This window comes from Parasteatoda tepidariorum, chromosome 7 (genome assembly GCF_043381705.1).
Source record: "Parasteatoda tepidariorum isolate YZ-2023 chromosome 7, CAS_Ptep_4.0, whole genome shotgun sequence".
Taxonomy (NCBI): Eukaryota; Metazoa; Arthropoda; class Arachnida; order Araneae; family Theridiidae; genus Parasteatoda; species Parasteatoda tepidariorum.
The window spans coordinates 77,573,119-77,588,208 of NC_092210.1; the positions used below are offsets into that span (position 1 = coordinate 77,573,119).

The following is a 15,090-nucleotide window of genomic DNA, read 5'->3' on the forward strand; positions in this document are numbered from 1 at the left end:
TGTTACTGTTTGCTGATTTCTATTTAGATGGAAAAATATTATTTTATTTAAAAAATAAACAGATTACATTTAGAAACTGCAAAGAAATGTATGACAATGATACAGTCTTAGAAAATATTATTAATAAGTTGAAGATTGCACACAGATAGAAAAAAAAAAAATAAATAAAAATTGATCACTCAAAAATGTTACAAATATTTATTTTCAAATAATTTCAAAATTGATATTATGTTATCCTACGCAAAATTGCAAGTCATTTTTTTGTACAAGTTTAGAAGTTTCTCAGCATTTATTTATATATTTCTAGAGTAGCACTTATGATGTCGAATTTTCAGAATTTCTTTCAGAGTCACGTGTGTGTTTCTTCTTAGTCATATCATACCTACAAAAAATTAAATAATTTTTTTCTTCTGTTTGGTCAATTTAAAAGTCGTATCTGCTTAAAAAGTATTTTGTTTTTTTGGATTTGTTTCATATCCATACTTGTTAAAAAAAATATCATCGCTTTGAGATATGTTTCAGTTGGTAAAAATTTTGGAGGGGGGATCTGATATTCTAGTGGCGTAACTGCTAAAAAAATGCTTATTCAATCTGTTTTGGAGTTATTTCTGTTAAAGAATTTAGTGGATAGTTACAAAATGCTTGTCAAATTTTATGTGCTGCCAACAGGTTTCATCTTTGTTATATTCTTGTTTTATTAGTTTTCAACTTAAGGCAGTATATACAGGGTGGTCCTAAAATATATGTCAAAGATGTAAAGGTAGGTAGAGGGGACTTAAAATAAGCATATTTCGTATAGGATTGTGAGTGTGGTAATGCCGCCTTGAGCCGGTAGGGAGCGCTGATGACTGCGGCTTATAAAAGCCCTTGCTAGCTGGATTCCCGCACGGATCTCAAACAGCATGCATCGTATCAAAAATGTGGATCTTGCCGATGTGCATTTCATGTATGGGGCTACACAAGGAAACGAATTAACTGCTCAGAGAATGTACAGGGAACGTCAGAAATCACATGGACGCTGTCTACTGCCAGCATTGGATAGGACGGGGTGGTTCAGTTCCCTGACCACCGCGTTCTCCTGATTTACCTGCTTGGATTTTTTCTTTTGGGGTCATATTAAAAGCCTGGTGTATGAGAGTCTCATCAAGAAGATCTTGTTGCCTGCTTGTCTGTTGCTGCTTTGCATGTGCTCGACATGCCTGACATCTTTTCTAATGTACGCCGATCGGTGCGCCGTCGCTGTGAATCTTGTATCGATGTTGGTGGCTGCTCTTTCGAGCACCTCTTGTAAACTGTTGATAAATTTTTATTTTTGTTTGTCTTTTCAGTTTCCTCTGATTCATACTGCTTTACAAGCTAGTGCTTTAATGTGCCATTACCGCACACACATTCCTATCCGAAATATGCTTATTTATGTCCCCTCTACCTACCTTAACATTTCTGACATATTTTACGACCACCCTGTATATATAAATGACATTGAATCATAATAGGAATACCATAACTTTTCCCTGTTCATAGTTTCATCAGGGCACTCCATCTCCATAATTGTTTTATTTTTTATTTTCACCCTTCAATTTTCCTAAAAAGTGTAGTCAACATTCTGTTACTTTGTTCTTTTTGTTTGTAGGAGAGCAGGATAAAATTTGTTTATTTGTTACAAGTCCTTTCTAAACTAAAGAAAATAAAAAATTCAAATTATTCAGACAAGAAAAATAGCTTCTATTTTACAAAATGGAGGTTTTGACATTGTAACAATTCCATTCTTTTAGATTTGAATTTAAAAAATTGGCTGTTTTCATAATACAGTGATTTTATAAGTGGCGGTCAATGTATTATTATAAAGGAGCTAATTGAGAAAAAGAATCAACTCTACCAGAATATTTGTATTAGATAATGTATTGTATTACTTCAACTAAAACATTTTTATTAAAAATAACTATTACAAGTCAACCATACACAGAGGACAGTTTTCAGACTATCCAATACAAAATACATCTAAAAAATTGAAATTCATTTTTTATACATAAGGTAAAATAAATATAGATTATATATTAGATTAAAGATATTTGCATTCTTTTTTGTAAAAATTACTAATATCTGTTAAATTTGTAAAGATAAACAACCTATTAAGGGGTTAAATTAAGAAATTGCCCTTTAAATTATAAAATTGAAATACAAAGCAAATATTTATCCATTGTAATATTTATTATTTCTTTCAAGATCTTTATTTTAAAAACATGTGCTTTAGTTCATAAGCAAAAAAATAGATTAGATATTGTGAGATATAACATCTTAAAATATGTGTTAAAGATCTGAAAATGAAAAATATAAAAACTTAACAGATAAATTGCATTATTTTTTTAAATATTTTTTTGAATTAACATATTGACATATGGTTATTATTAACAAGTAATACTACTTCTTTTTTATTTCTTCATTTTGAGTTCCAAAATCTGTGTGATGCAATAAGAAAATCATCAATAAATAAATATCATCAATAAATAAATAATTCTGAGTATATTTTTTCACAAATGTCAACAATAAATGTGGATTAAAGTAATGAGAAGCTTTAAAGGCGTAACTTTCCATAAGCTGCAAGTGAAATAACTTGCTATTAAAGTAACATCATTGAATTCTACCAATTTAGTTTTATGCTTAGTTAAATATAAATACTTTTTAAACTTAATAAATAAATATGTATATAAATAATGAAGAAAGATTTGTTCTGCAAAGAATGATTCAGAAAAATGGATTTTTTTAATAATGTTTCCTGACCTAATAAAATTTACTTATAATTTGATATCCAACATACAAATGGGGTCTTCGTCTTTACTAATTCAAGAAAGTTTTGAGCTTTAATAAAAATAACTATGATTTTAATTTTTTCAGTTTTTAGTTTCTAATAGTTATACATTATTTTAACCATTTTAGTTAAAATTATTAAGCACTTTAGTTAAAATATTGTTTATAAATAGTATTAAACATCAATAATATATTTTTTCACAGCTTTCAATGGTGTAAACAAAAAAATTCTGGTTTTAAATAAGAGAAAATTTTTTATTTTATTAAAAAAAATAGGATTTTCTTTTTTTTTTAAAAAAAAAATCATGGTTTTTGCCAGTTCTGCCGAGGAAAAAAAAACATGCCTATGTACAAATATTAACACAATTCATTATTTTAGCATAAAAAAATACACAGGGAAATATCACATTAACTGCAGGGAACCATTTTTTATTAATGTAGTAATTGGTCTGTATCGAAGAACATGCTGAGAACCAACAACCAAATCAACTATTTCTTCATCTCTGAAAGAAAAAAAATTCTTAAAAACTATGAGATTATATTAACTTGTTAACTACTATCAAAAATTTAATTCTGTTTAAATATTGTTGTCAAAACAAATGTCGATTTGGTTTGCAAAAGGATAACTAGTGAAAAATTTAGCCTGACATCCACTTTTATGTTTATGTTTTTTTCTTCCATTAATTATTCTTTTAGATCATTACTATATTTTTTTTTTGTTTTAATTTTGAAATTCATTTTTAATTTTCATTCTATAACTCTCAAATCTAAAATTCTATAATTTGAATTAGTCAGTAATTTTTAACACTGTTTTAATTATTTGCAAAATCATGTCAGTAGTTCAATCAGTATCTTTGTCAATCCTTTACCATTGAAAATAAAATAAAAAGTATAATAATATTAAATGAATAATTTTTAAAAGAAAATTAAGCTAAATAGCCTTATGATTATCCCTTTTTTTTATGGGATCATTCACTTTTTACCCTATACTTATCTAAAATACTTTTTAGAGCTTTATTGATTTAGTTTAGTTCATGATTTAGTTTAGCTCATGGTTTAGTTTAACTAACCATGGATTAGAACAAACTTCTTTACTCTGAAGATTCTGCTTATACGAAGTAAGTTTTACTTGATTAAATTCAGAAAACTGGGGCTTAGCTGTATATAATTTTCTAAAATAAGTTTATGTTTCAATGTGTAACACTAAACAGGCATAATGAAATTTCAAAATAACATAATGAAATTTGAAAAAAGCAGGGTGCCTTAAAGTGAGAATATCTAGCAAAATGCAGCAGAGTTGCACATGAGAGTACAAGAATCTCACGAAATTCAGCTCAGTGGTCGCACATGCAGACTCCGAAGTATTTCATCAAATATGTGACATGATTGGCGCTATCATACGTTACAGACCTACGGTACGACGAAATGGATTGTGGTTCAACGAAAAGTGAAAATGTTTAATAGAACAATGTGAAAACCATGCTTTTGCATAACACATAGTGAAACCGACATGGTAAAGAAAAAAAAATCTCATTTTTGAAAAGGGAAAATTAAGCACTTTTTAAAAACACTTCCAAAAAGCACCTTTAAGGGCTTTTAAAAAGCGAAAATAAGCACCTTTAAGCACTTTTCAAAAACGCTACGCACCATGTGTAACTATATATGACGAAGCATCACTGTGAAACAAAACTAACTAAAATTTAATAAAAATTTATTATAATTTAAATCTTTTCCAATTAAATCAATTGATTTGAATAAACTGATTCCAATTATTGAATGTTGGTGATTTGAATAATTGAATCAGTACTTAACTCCAGTCTAAAGACCTGCAGTTTCTATAGTCACATTATAAATAATAATACACTTATTCTATCAACAAGCAGTTACCTCTATCCGACTCATATCTATTACTTATATAATCACTAAGAAAATTTTTACCCATTAAAAATTTGATATTCAAAACAAATTCAGTAGTTCAATCAGTATCTTTGTCAATCCTTTACCATTGAAAATAAAATAAAAAGTATAATAATATTAGATGAATAATTTTTAAAAGAAAATTAAGCTAAATAGCCTTATGATTATCCCTTTTTTTTATGGGATCATTCACTTTTTACCTTATACTTATCTAAAATACTTTTTAGAGCTTTATTGATTTAGTTTAGCACATGGTTTAGTTTAACTAACCATGGATTAGAACAAACTTCTTTACTCTGAAGATTCTGCTTATACGAAGTAAGTTTTACTTGATTAAATTCAGAAAACTGGGGCTTAGCTGTATATAATTTTCTAAAATAAGTTTATGTTTCAATGTGTAACACTAAACAGGCATAATGAAATTTCAAAATAACATAATGAAATTTGAAAAAAGCAGGGTGCCTTAAAGTGAGAATATCTAGCAAAATGCAGCAGAGTTGCACATGAGAGTACAAGAATCTCACGAAATTCAGCTCAGTGGTCGCACATGCAGACTCCGAAGTATTTCATCAAATATGTAACATGATTGGCGCTATCATACGTTACAGACCGACGGTACGACGAAATGGATTGTGGTTCAATGAAAAGTGAAAATGTTTAATAGAACAATGTGAAAACCATGCTTTTGCATAACACATAGTGAAACCGACATGGTAAAGAAAAAAAAATCTCATTTTTGAAAAGGGAAAATTAAGCACTTTTTAAAAACACTTCCAAAAAGCACCTTTAAGGGCTTTTAAAAAGCGAAAATAAGCACCTTTAAGCACTTTTCAAAAACGCTACGCACCATGTGTAACTATATATGACGAAGCATCACTGTGAAACAAAACTAACTAAAATTTAATAAAAATTTATTATAATTTAAATCTTTTCCAATTAAATCAATTGATTTGAATCAACTGATTCCAATTATTGAATGTTGGTGATTTGAATAATCGAATCAGTACTTAACTCCAGTCTAAAGACCTGCAGTTTCTATAGTCACATTATAAATAATATTACACTTATGCTATCAACAAGCAGTTACCTCTATCCGACTCATATCTATTACTTAGATAATCACTAAGAAAATTTTTACCCATTAAAAATTTTATATTCAAAACAAATATTGTATATGGTTTAAAATAATGGTCAGTATATGAAACAAAATTTAATAACTAGCTTATTATGCATTTTTGTTAAAAGCTTAATATTCATAAAGCTTTTCTTGTGATTAATTATAAGTTTCAAGCAAATCTGTAAATAATTTTTTTAGCACAAAAATTGTAATTAAAATATTTACAATACAATATTTTAGTAAATAATGCCACTCTTAATACTGTACTTACCCATCATAATCATCAAACTCTTCAAGAATAACACCCAGGCATTCTTTTTTAACCTTAACAAAGACTGATTGATCCATTTGGGGTTTACAAACTGAAAAAATTGATCAATAACTTATAGAAACAATAAAGTTTCAATCTTATTACACAAAGTAAAGAATTAGTAATCGATGAGCTATCTGGATTTATTAAGAAATCTGTAATGTTTTCATCACACATTTTCTCTCTCTACCTCTTATTTATTATCTATCATTGATTTTAGAACTTATTCTTTTGTTTTTATTTTGGTTTTGATTTGAACTTTTAAATTAACTTCTTATTTGTTCCTGTATGCAAGCCATATGCAAATATTCTGATTTTGATACTTTCCTGTAGTAACTTTTAAGCCCTTTTAGAACTTCCTAGATGTAAACAATACAGAATCAGATAAAAAAGAGAAATTAGGTAAAATTTAATTTTTTTTTAGAAAACAGGTGATACGAAGATGAGATATGAAAATGCTTTGTGGAAATAAGATTGACATTTGGAATTCTTAATTTATGAGATTATATGCTTTTATCTACTGGAAAGAACAATTATTTACTATAATTAAAATTATGTTTCGTAATTAAAAGTCAAGTTTTAGTTTTGTTTCAGAATCTTTTAATAACAATTATTTATAACTGGCAGACATTGCTTCTTTTGAAAAATGAAAGTATAAAGCAATTAAATGTGTCTGTATTACTGATCAAGAATTTTAAAACTTCTTAATTCATTATGCCAACTTAACACCGAAATCTTCCTTTCAAGACACTTTTAGAAAAAAATTTTCTTCCCTATTTACACATTTTGATCGACAGACTCTTAAATATTGTTATTACTCTTTAAATTTAGCCTAATTTCTTTAAATTTCCATAATATGAAATTTCTTAAATATTGTCACATAGATTTATCAATTAAAAAAAAGTTATTAATTCTCAATGATTAAATTTCAAAAAAGTTCACAATAATTGAAAAGTTTTTGTTATTGGAAAATTTTTACTTGTCTTAAGTTTGAGAAATTTTCATGATACATTTTATCATAAAACTACAGTTTTCTTGTAGAACAACTCTTAAAATGCTCCAAGATTTGATTGCATTATAGTTGAATGATATCGTAAAATCAAAAGATATGATGCTTATAAAAAAAATTTAAATCACATATTTTGTCTAGAAATTTGGATATATATAATAGAACACAACAAATAGCTTATTTCTTTTAGCTCAGGTTTTATTGCTGAACAACTTTAACTGCTACTTTAGAGTGCTCGCATGATCTCAAGTAATTTCCGTATTATTGTAGAAGAGCAGTAAGGAGTTAGATTGTTTAATTTAGAATAAAAAATTATTTCTTTTACTCTAATTAATAATAGAAAATAAATTTTATTACTATTTTTGTGTTATTTTATAAGATATTTGCAAGGGGGAGCCATTCCGTCTGAGTGGAATTTGTATTTGATTATATTGACAAATAAATAATTTAGGACAAGGTGAGACGAATTTAAAAAAAATGTATTTTTCATGCTAAGTAATGTATAAAAACATATTGTATTCTAATTTAGATTAAAAAAATATTTAAAACCAAATTTTTCAAATCGATATTTCTTTCTTTAATCAAACAAAAATCTTTTCTTCAGCAACTACAATCAATTTAGTATACTACAATCTACCATTTTAAACACAACAATTACAATTTTGAAATTACTTCTTTAGGATGAATTGCAAAGGAATAGGGTAACATTTAATCAAAAAGTAATAAGCTCATGAACGATACAAAGTGTAATTTTTTAAAGGCACACTTAAAAGTAAATTTTATAAAAATATATACATATAAGTTTCTGTTGAAAGCAAATTTTATAAATGTACATAAAATCATATAGGTTTCTGTAAAAACAAAAGAGAGTCTTGATAGGATAAGTTTATAATTGAGTTTCAGAAACTCAAACACAAAATATTTTTCAAGATTAAGATCTTACCAATTTCCTCAAATTTTAAGAACTGCATGTTAGGAGGCATTTTTTTAATGGCAGTATTTCTTAAATAATCCTTCAAGTTAGTCACATACCTGTAACATTAAAATAAATCTCATCAATAAATAAAAAAACTTCTTGTCATTATTTACAATCAATTACCAAAAAAACATTTTCAAAAAGAAAAAAAATTAAAAAAAACTTAAATATTGTGACATTATAAAATTGAGTAGTAAACATTAATCAAAGAAATTTTTTTTTTGTATTAAAAAAGGTTATTGATTAGAGGTCAATAGCATTGAAAGAGAGGTAGGTGTTGATATTTACAACATAACTTCAATTTCTGCCTCTAGTATCATGTGATTTTACCAACAGTGGTAGTGATTTTACCCTGTCAGCTGTCATATCATACCTTATGTGCTCTCTTTGTCGTAGAATTATTTCAAGCATTTCTTCCAAAAATGCTATGTGCTAAGAAAAAGAAAAAAACTGCTAAGCAAGGTAGAAACAGGATATTTTTACACATGATCAAGGCAAACAAAAGAATTTAATAAAATGGAAGAATTTCAGAAATTTTCTTCTCTGCTTCTCTTACAGCTCTACAGCCCCAGGTAAGTTTTGGCTTTCTCTACTGCAAAATTCCACATTGCTTTCTTTCCAGATTTCTTTTTTCAGTTCTTCATTTTTTGCAAGTCTTACTCAGCTTGATCCAGCCATCTTAGCAGTGGTCTTCTTTTTCCTTCATGATTTTGATAGGCATGTCTGTTTCTGTTTTCTTCATTCTTTCGACATGTCCTATCCACTGTATTTTTTTAGCTTTGACAAATCTTAAGTTTTAATCTTTAATTAATTCTTCCATTTTATGATTGCATCTTTTTTTCCATGCATTATTTTTTATTAGTGGATACATGAATTTTCCTGTTTCAAAATTTCTTAATATAAAATTTCTTAATACAGAATTTCCTTATCTTTGTTGGAAAAAACCTAGATTTCAGATCAATATGTTACTATTAGCCTTATTAGTGTTTAATATATCTGCATTTTACATTTTCTTAAAATAAATTTACTGCTTAGTAATCTATTACTGGCAAATACTGTATCTCTTACGTATCTACTTTGTATCTTTTTAATCTTTTTATACAGTCATGCATAAATAAAGGATACAGCAATACAGATCAGCAATTTTGAAGAGAAGAAAAAAACATCACATTCCAGAAAAAGAAAGAACTTTAGAAGAGCCATAAAGAATTTATTATTAACACGTTCGCTGCCGATCACGTACCAGCACGTGATATGACGTCAACACTATTGTGCAGGTCATGTGACAGAAAATATTAGCAACATTGTAGTTGAATCAGGAAACAGAATTTTTTTCAAGTAAATCAAGCAGAAACTATTTCAGTTCAAATTTTTTATGAGTTACATAAGGGTAATATCTGGCCAACCTTTACAGTATTACAGCACAAAATCCCACATCTGGAAATTCGGCCGCTTTTCTGGCCACTCTTTTTAACAATCAAAATGAACAAAACACTTTTCCCTTTCCAAACATTGAAAAAAAAAAAAAAAATTTTTTTTGTGTAATTTGTTAAAAAAAATTATGTTGGAATGAAAATCCCCTGCTTTTCGGTTTCTTCATGATTTTCATCCGACTTATGATTTTTGTTTGATTTTAATCCAATTTCTGCTATAATATAAATATATATAAAAAAAATTGGATAACATCGAAACAAAATCTGGTAACTCACAACAGCAAAAAAATAAATAAATATAATATTGCGTACCTTTTCTCCCACGTCTTGCACAAGAGGATTACAACCGACAAGAGCCACACCCTTCATTTCCGTGCACTCAGAAATGTTCAATTTTGAAAAAATTCCGGATTTGACATGAAATTGTCATGACTAAACCGGGTCATAAAGTGATTATTCAGAAGCTCTATTGGGAATTTACAGATTGCAATAGTATTATATTAAAAATGAAGTCGAAATTTTAAAAACTATGTGGAAATCCCAAACAGTGAGCGACAAAAACGTATGGAAATAAATCATATGTGCAGTTTGAAATTTCTTGTATGAAAACCATGCGGAAATCTGTAAAAATAGCTCTAAAAAAATGATTGGTAAACCACTTCGATTTATAAGTTGTTAATTGCAATCAAAGTTAAATATCGTCTATCGGTTATATTTTATAGAATAAGAATGTTTCGATGTTTGCTTAGAAGACTCATTATCAGGAAAAATCTATTTTCCGCACTTTCCAACCAAAGTCCCAATGATTCCAAATATGGGACTTTCCACTGTAATAATGAATTTTACTCAGTACCATAACAAATGATTTTAAATACAAAAAATCAAATGGGCTGAAACCTAAGTTACAAAAACTTTAATCCCATTTATGCAAGCACAAATTTTGTTAATAAATGAAGAAAATAAATAGTACAAAAACAAAAATTTACCTGTAAGCAAATACCCTTTCTTCAGCAGACATATTAGTGACAGCTAGATCTTCGCTTTCCTCATGTAGCATATGAGCTCCAAATTTTTCAATCTAAAACAATCAATTTGAATTTTTAAATGATAGAAATGATAAATAATAGAAATTAAATTTAAAAATGATAGAAATTATGTTTAAGTTTTTCAGTTACTTCATAATAAAATAAATTTAAATAACGTGTTCAATGAAAGTGTATAAAAGATGAGAAATGTTACCACATATTATGTAACTACTTTTCTTTTTAAAATGGATACAAAAAATAAAGTTTAAAAAAATAGTACATTACTGTAATGCTTTTAATTTTATATGGTAATTTATTTTTGTTATCAATATAATGAAGCAATTAAATTTTTTTTTAAACTGTTAATAAATACTTTTTTTTCCTGATATTTATCCTCATGGGTCCATTATTATCAATTTGTCTATAAAAGTATATCAAGAATGAACACTCAGGGCATTATGAGATTTAAACAATAAAATTATATAAAACATTGAAATGCATTATTTAAGAGGAACGGTAAGATAAATTTACATCAAATACATACTTTTTCTAAACGAATCCTTAAATAACTGCTTAGAAAATATCGAATTCTATCCAACTGTAAGAAAAAGTTTGAATAAATTAAAAACAATAGCTCAATTAATTTTATTATGTTAAGGAAAAAGATGGAATACAGCTAGACAAAAAAAAAGAATATATTTTATGAGTGATAAAATGAACAAGCTTTTTTTACTATAATTAAAATTATTGATTTTTCAATATGACATATAATGAACTCAAATTTTATAATTTATGATGATACACAATACGAGGTACACTTATGATGGTACTTGAGTAGATACTAAATTTTCTAAAAAAATTTTTTCTTTTTACGTACACCTTTCTTTTTGTTTTGTATGTAGTATGTCTAAAAGCTTGTAATTATTAAAATCCCATGTTGTAGCAGAAATTATGCTGTAGCTAAGAAAAGCGAATTTTGTAAGTGTTCCTTCTCACATTTCATGCTGCTTGGGAACCATTAAAATACTACTATGTAAGCAAAATTTGACAATCTTCTTTTCTTTCAAAATGTAATCTCTTTCCAAAATTTAGACATTTATTTGCAAGCAATAAGGGACTATTTTCAGAATAATGTCCTACACAAGCACTGTTTATACTTTTCTTTTCCCTATTAAAATAAATAAATAAATACTTGCCTATTATTTGAAAAACCTCGAATCAATTTTGCTTTATCAAATCAAACATTTTTATATAGAATGAAAAAATCATCATAGGGAAATATCTACCAGTACATCATTTAAAATACAAATGCCAATGGACACACACACATATAATACACTATTAATTACAACCACTTTTATATCTTTTGAAAGCTCTAAAATTAGATTAGAATTACAATAACGGTAATTGTACAAACAAAAATGACTAACTCTAATCAAAACTTTAAATTTAATAAATAAAATTTTTATAAGTCAAATGCTTATTTATCTATTAAATTAAGGTAGATAAATTCTACGAATGCTAAATCTGTTGAGTACTGCTTTATAGCTATACCAATAATGAATAAAATATATTTAATGCAACTAAAGTTTGTTTTAAGATTAATTACTTTGTTTGTATGCTTCTGTTGTATACATTCACTTACTGAATCTGATTGTTTTTCTTCCCCTCAAATATTTATTTATTTAATTATTAAAAACTAAAATTGCATCAAAAGGCCTTCGTAAGTGATGCAATCAAAAACGATCTCTGATTGGTTATGACGTCACGTGCTGAATGGAAACATACTGCCTCCATCCATTAAGGCTATTTCAATGCTTTTTTAGTTTTGATAACACTTACATCGTATGAACATCTTTTGTATATTATTAATAAAAAAAAATTTGAATTCAATTTACAGTTTTAAGAGTGTGTGCAAAATGGAAGATTTTAAAACATCAAAATGTTTATTTATCACTAAAATAGCTGAAGATACAACTTTTCACAAAGAATCAGCATTTCTTTTGGGCGGAAATAAGTAGTGTAAAGTTCATAGAAAATAGTACAGTACAGGACCCGTTATCCGGAAAACCAAAAAACCGGAACGAAATTTGATAAATTTTTCCGCCATTTAAAAAAAACAATTTTTTTTTCCTCTTAAGATTTTATGATTTTTCTTTCTTTTTTGAAAGATGTTTACCTTACTATCATTTTGGAAATAATCATTAGTGTATTACTTCATCGTTTTTTCCTCTTTTTAAGATTATTTCCAAATAATTTTTTTTTAGTTGGGTTTAACAATAAAAAAATGGCTTTTTGTAACGATTCAGAAAACCGGAAAAATCAGTTATCCGGAATAGCGATGGTCCCGATCGTTCCGGATAATCGGTTCCCTACTGTATTTAATCCACTTATTTTTATGTTAAAATACTACTCCATTGCAGCCTTAAACCAACAAGGTGTCAAAAGATTTTTTGAACTTGCAAAATCTTTTAAAAAAAATAGCAGTTTTCTGTCTGGGAGTGGTTACAAATTACTTAACGACTTTGAGTCGGCTTACACCTGTGAAATTTATTTTTCTTTTTAGAAAGTCACTACCTGACAGTTGCCGTAACTTGGGGGATTATTTTGACACGGGTACTGACATAGAAATATAGTCATTTTCCTGTTTAGGGGTGAGATTTGAGCAATGGTGGTCTCTGAACTTCATTCAGAAAATTAAATGATAAACTTACATAAAATAAGACACCTAACTAAACACATGTGGGACTGTTTTTAGTTTAAAGTATTTTAATAAAATAATATTTAACCTCCATTTTGTGAACAATAAAGCGGAAATCTTCTTTCTGATACTTCCGTAATATATTTTCCATATATTGCATCTGATCTATAAAACAATCTACTAATGCTCCTTCATACATTAGTAATTCAGGGGCAAATTTTTCATTCAACCACACCTAAAAGATGAAATAAATAAATTATATTTCTGATACAACTCATAAAATATAACTTTAAACGGGGAAATTTCCGTATTAGTATATGTTTGCAACAATTACCTAAGCTAAAAGTTTTTTAACTTGCAAATAAATATATTAAAGATGTAACGAATAGTGATTGAACAGAACAGTTGAATATTCGGCCAAAAAAATCAGCGAGTACTAAATACTTGGCGTTCGAATTTTTTATAATAAATTTTTTCTCAATAAATAAGTTTAGTCATTATTGTAATCAAATCTTAGTTATATTACTGGTTCGCGGAAGAAACTATAATAGAAATATTTAAAATATGAAAGATAATTTTATATTGAAAATATTTAAGATAAATAACAAAACTGACTAACTACTATTAAATAAAAAAATATCGTAAGAAATCTTGAGAAATAGAAAAAAATATTCTTTCAATTCTTAAAACAAATATTTAATGCTTAAAATAATATTTTCTGGAAAAAAGAATCTATGCAACATTAATAGAGATATAGTAGTTTAAATAGAAATATAGATATAAGACAGAAATGCTCTTAATGTTGTACTAATGTAAAAATCTCCATAAAAATAAGAGATTATACCTATGCATTAACAAAACAGAAAAAATGAAAATCGAACTTAATTTTTGAAAATATTTTTTAAAATTAAACATTTCAGTTTTCAAATTACTGTATTTTCCAGATAAAGTGAAGAAAAAAGTCGAATAGAGATCTTCTTGATTACTGTGCTATAATAAAAACTTCTATAGAAACAAAAATCTTTTAAAAAAGAAGAGGCTCATTAGAAATCAAAAAAGAAAAAAAATTCTTTTTCAATTTTTAAACATAATGCAACTATTTAATATAATTATAAAAAAAATCAGCAGTACAACACTCATGGTTTAGTATAATGTAATCTAGTTTCAATTCTTCACTTTTCCCCCTTTGTCTCCCAGAATATATATTAACAAATGTTAGAGCTTAACAAATATGAGTAAAAACTATTTCCAATAATGTATAGTAAAAAATACGATATTAAATTACTGTTTATTAAATGTATTTCAATTCCCCCCCNCCCCCCCCAAAAAAAAAAAAAAAACTATTCAGCAAAAGGGCCGAATGCTCGCTACATCTCTAATATATTTACATACTAATTTATATATTGAATATGAGGAGGATACGAGTTATACTCTTCGAGTTGGTCCCTTGCTGAGACGATTTCATTTAGATTCTGGAATGCCCGGTTGTCGCAAAAGTTTGGTGAATTTTTTCGTGCAAATAATAATACGGAAATTTTCCCCTTTAAACAATTAACATCTTTAAAACAATTGCCTCTTCTAATTTTTGAAACACTTGAGTTGGAGTAGGCTCGTCATCATTATCTAATAAGGAATCTAAGTTAATATCATCCATGAGTACAAATTGAATTCACTCAATACTTAAGCAATTTCAATTGAATTATATTGTTTATCCCTTTTATAAATCTTTGGAATAAATAAACATCAATTTTCCCGCAAAAGAAATAGTGGGAATGATGTATCTGCTTATTTCTGCTA

At 27.2% G+C, this 15,090-nt stretch overlaps 1 protein-coding gene across 3 annotated transcripts; it reads right to left on the reverse strand.

Moving 5' to 3' along the window:
- Positions 1–1,910: 1,910 nt before the first annotated feature.
- Positions 1,911–15,081, reverse strand: LOC107447539 (DNA replication complex GINS protein Sld5). 3 transcript variants are annotated; one of them, XM_043046018.2, is made up of 7 exons: positions 14,867–15,081; positions 13,382–13,528; positions 11,137–11,190; positions 10,554–10,645; positions 8,102–8,190; positions 6,111–6,201; positions 1,911–3,308 (listed from the first exon to the last, which is right to left on the reverse strand). In XM_043046018.2, the coding sequence occupies exons 1-7, from the start codon at positions 14,945–14,947 to the stop codon at positions 3,209–3,211; spliced, it is 654 nt and encodes a 217-aa protein (XP_042901952.1). In that variant the 5' UTR covers positions 14,948–15,081; the 3' UTR covers positions 1,911–3,208. The 3 variants fall into 3 exon arrangements, with proteins under 3 accessions (XP_042901952.1, XP_042901953.1, XP_042901954.1); XM_043046019.2 differs by having other exon boundaries at positions 14,686–15,028; XM_043046020.2 differs by lacking the exon at positions 14,867–15,081 and adding an exon at positions 14,725–14,836.
- Positions 15,082–15,090: the final 9 nt, after the last annotated feature.

What these genes read in the sequence shown, in the direction of transcription:
- LOC107447539 (XM_043046018.2), bottom strand. Translation starts at nt 14,947, where the DNA reads ATGGATGATATTAACTTAGATTCCTTATTAGATAATGATGACGAGCCT. An exon ending in GAAAGGGTATTTGCTTACAG is followed by an intron (nt 8,191 to 10,553) that starts GTAAATTTTTGT and finishes TTAATGTTACAG; the next exon opens with GTATGTGACTAACTTGAAGG. An exon ending in GAGTTTGATGATTATGATGG is followed by an intron (nt 3,309 to 6,110) that starts GTAAGTACAGTA and finishes TTTTTCTTTCAG; the next exon opens with AGATGAAGAAATAGTTGATT.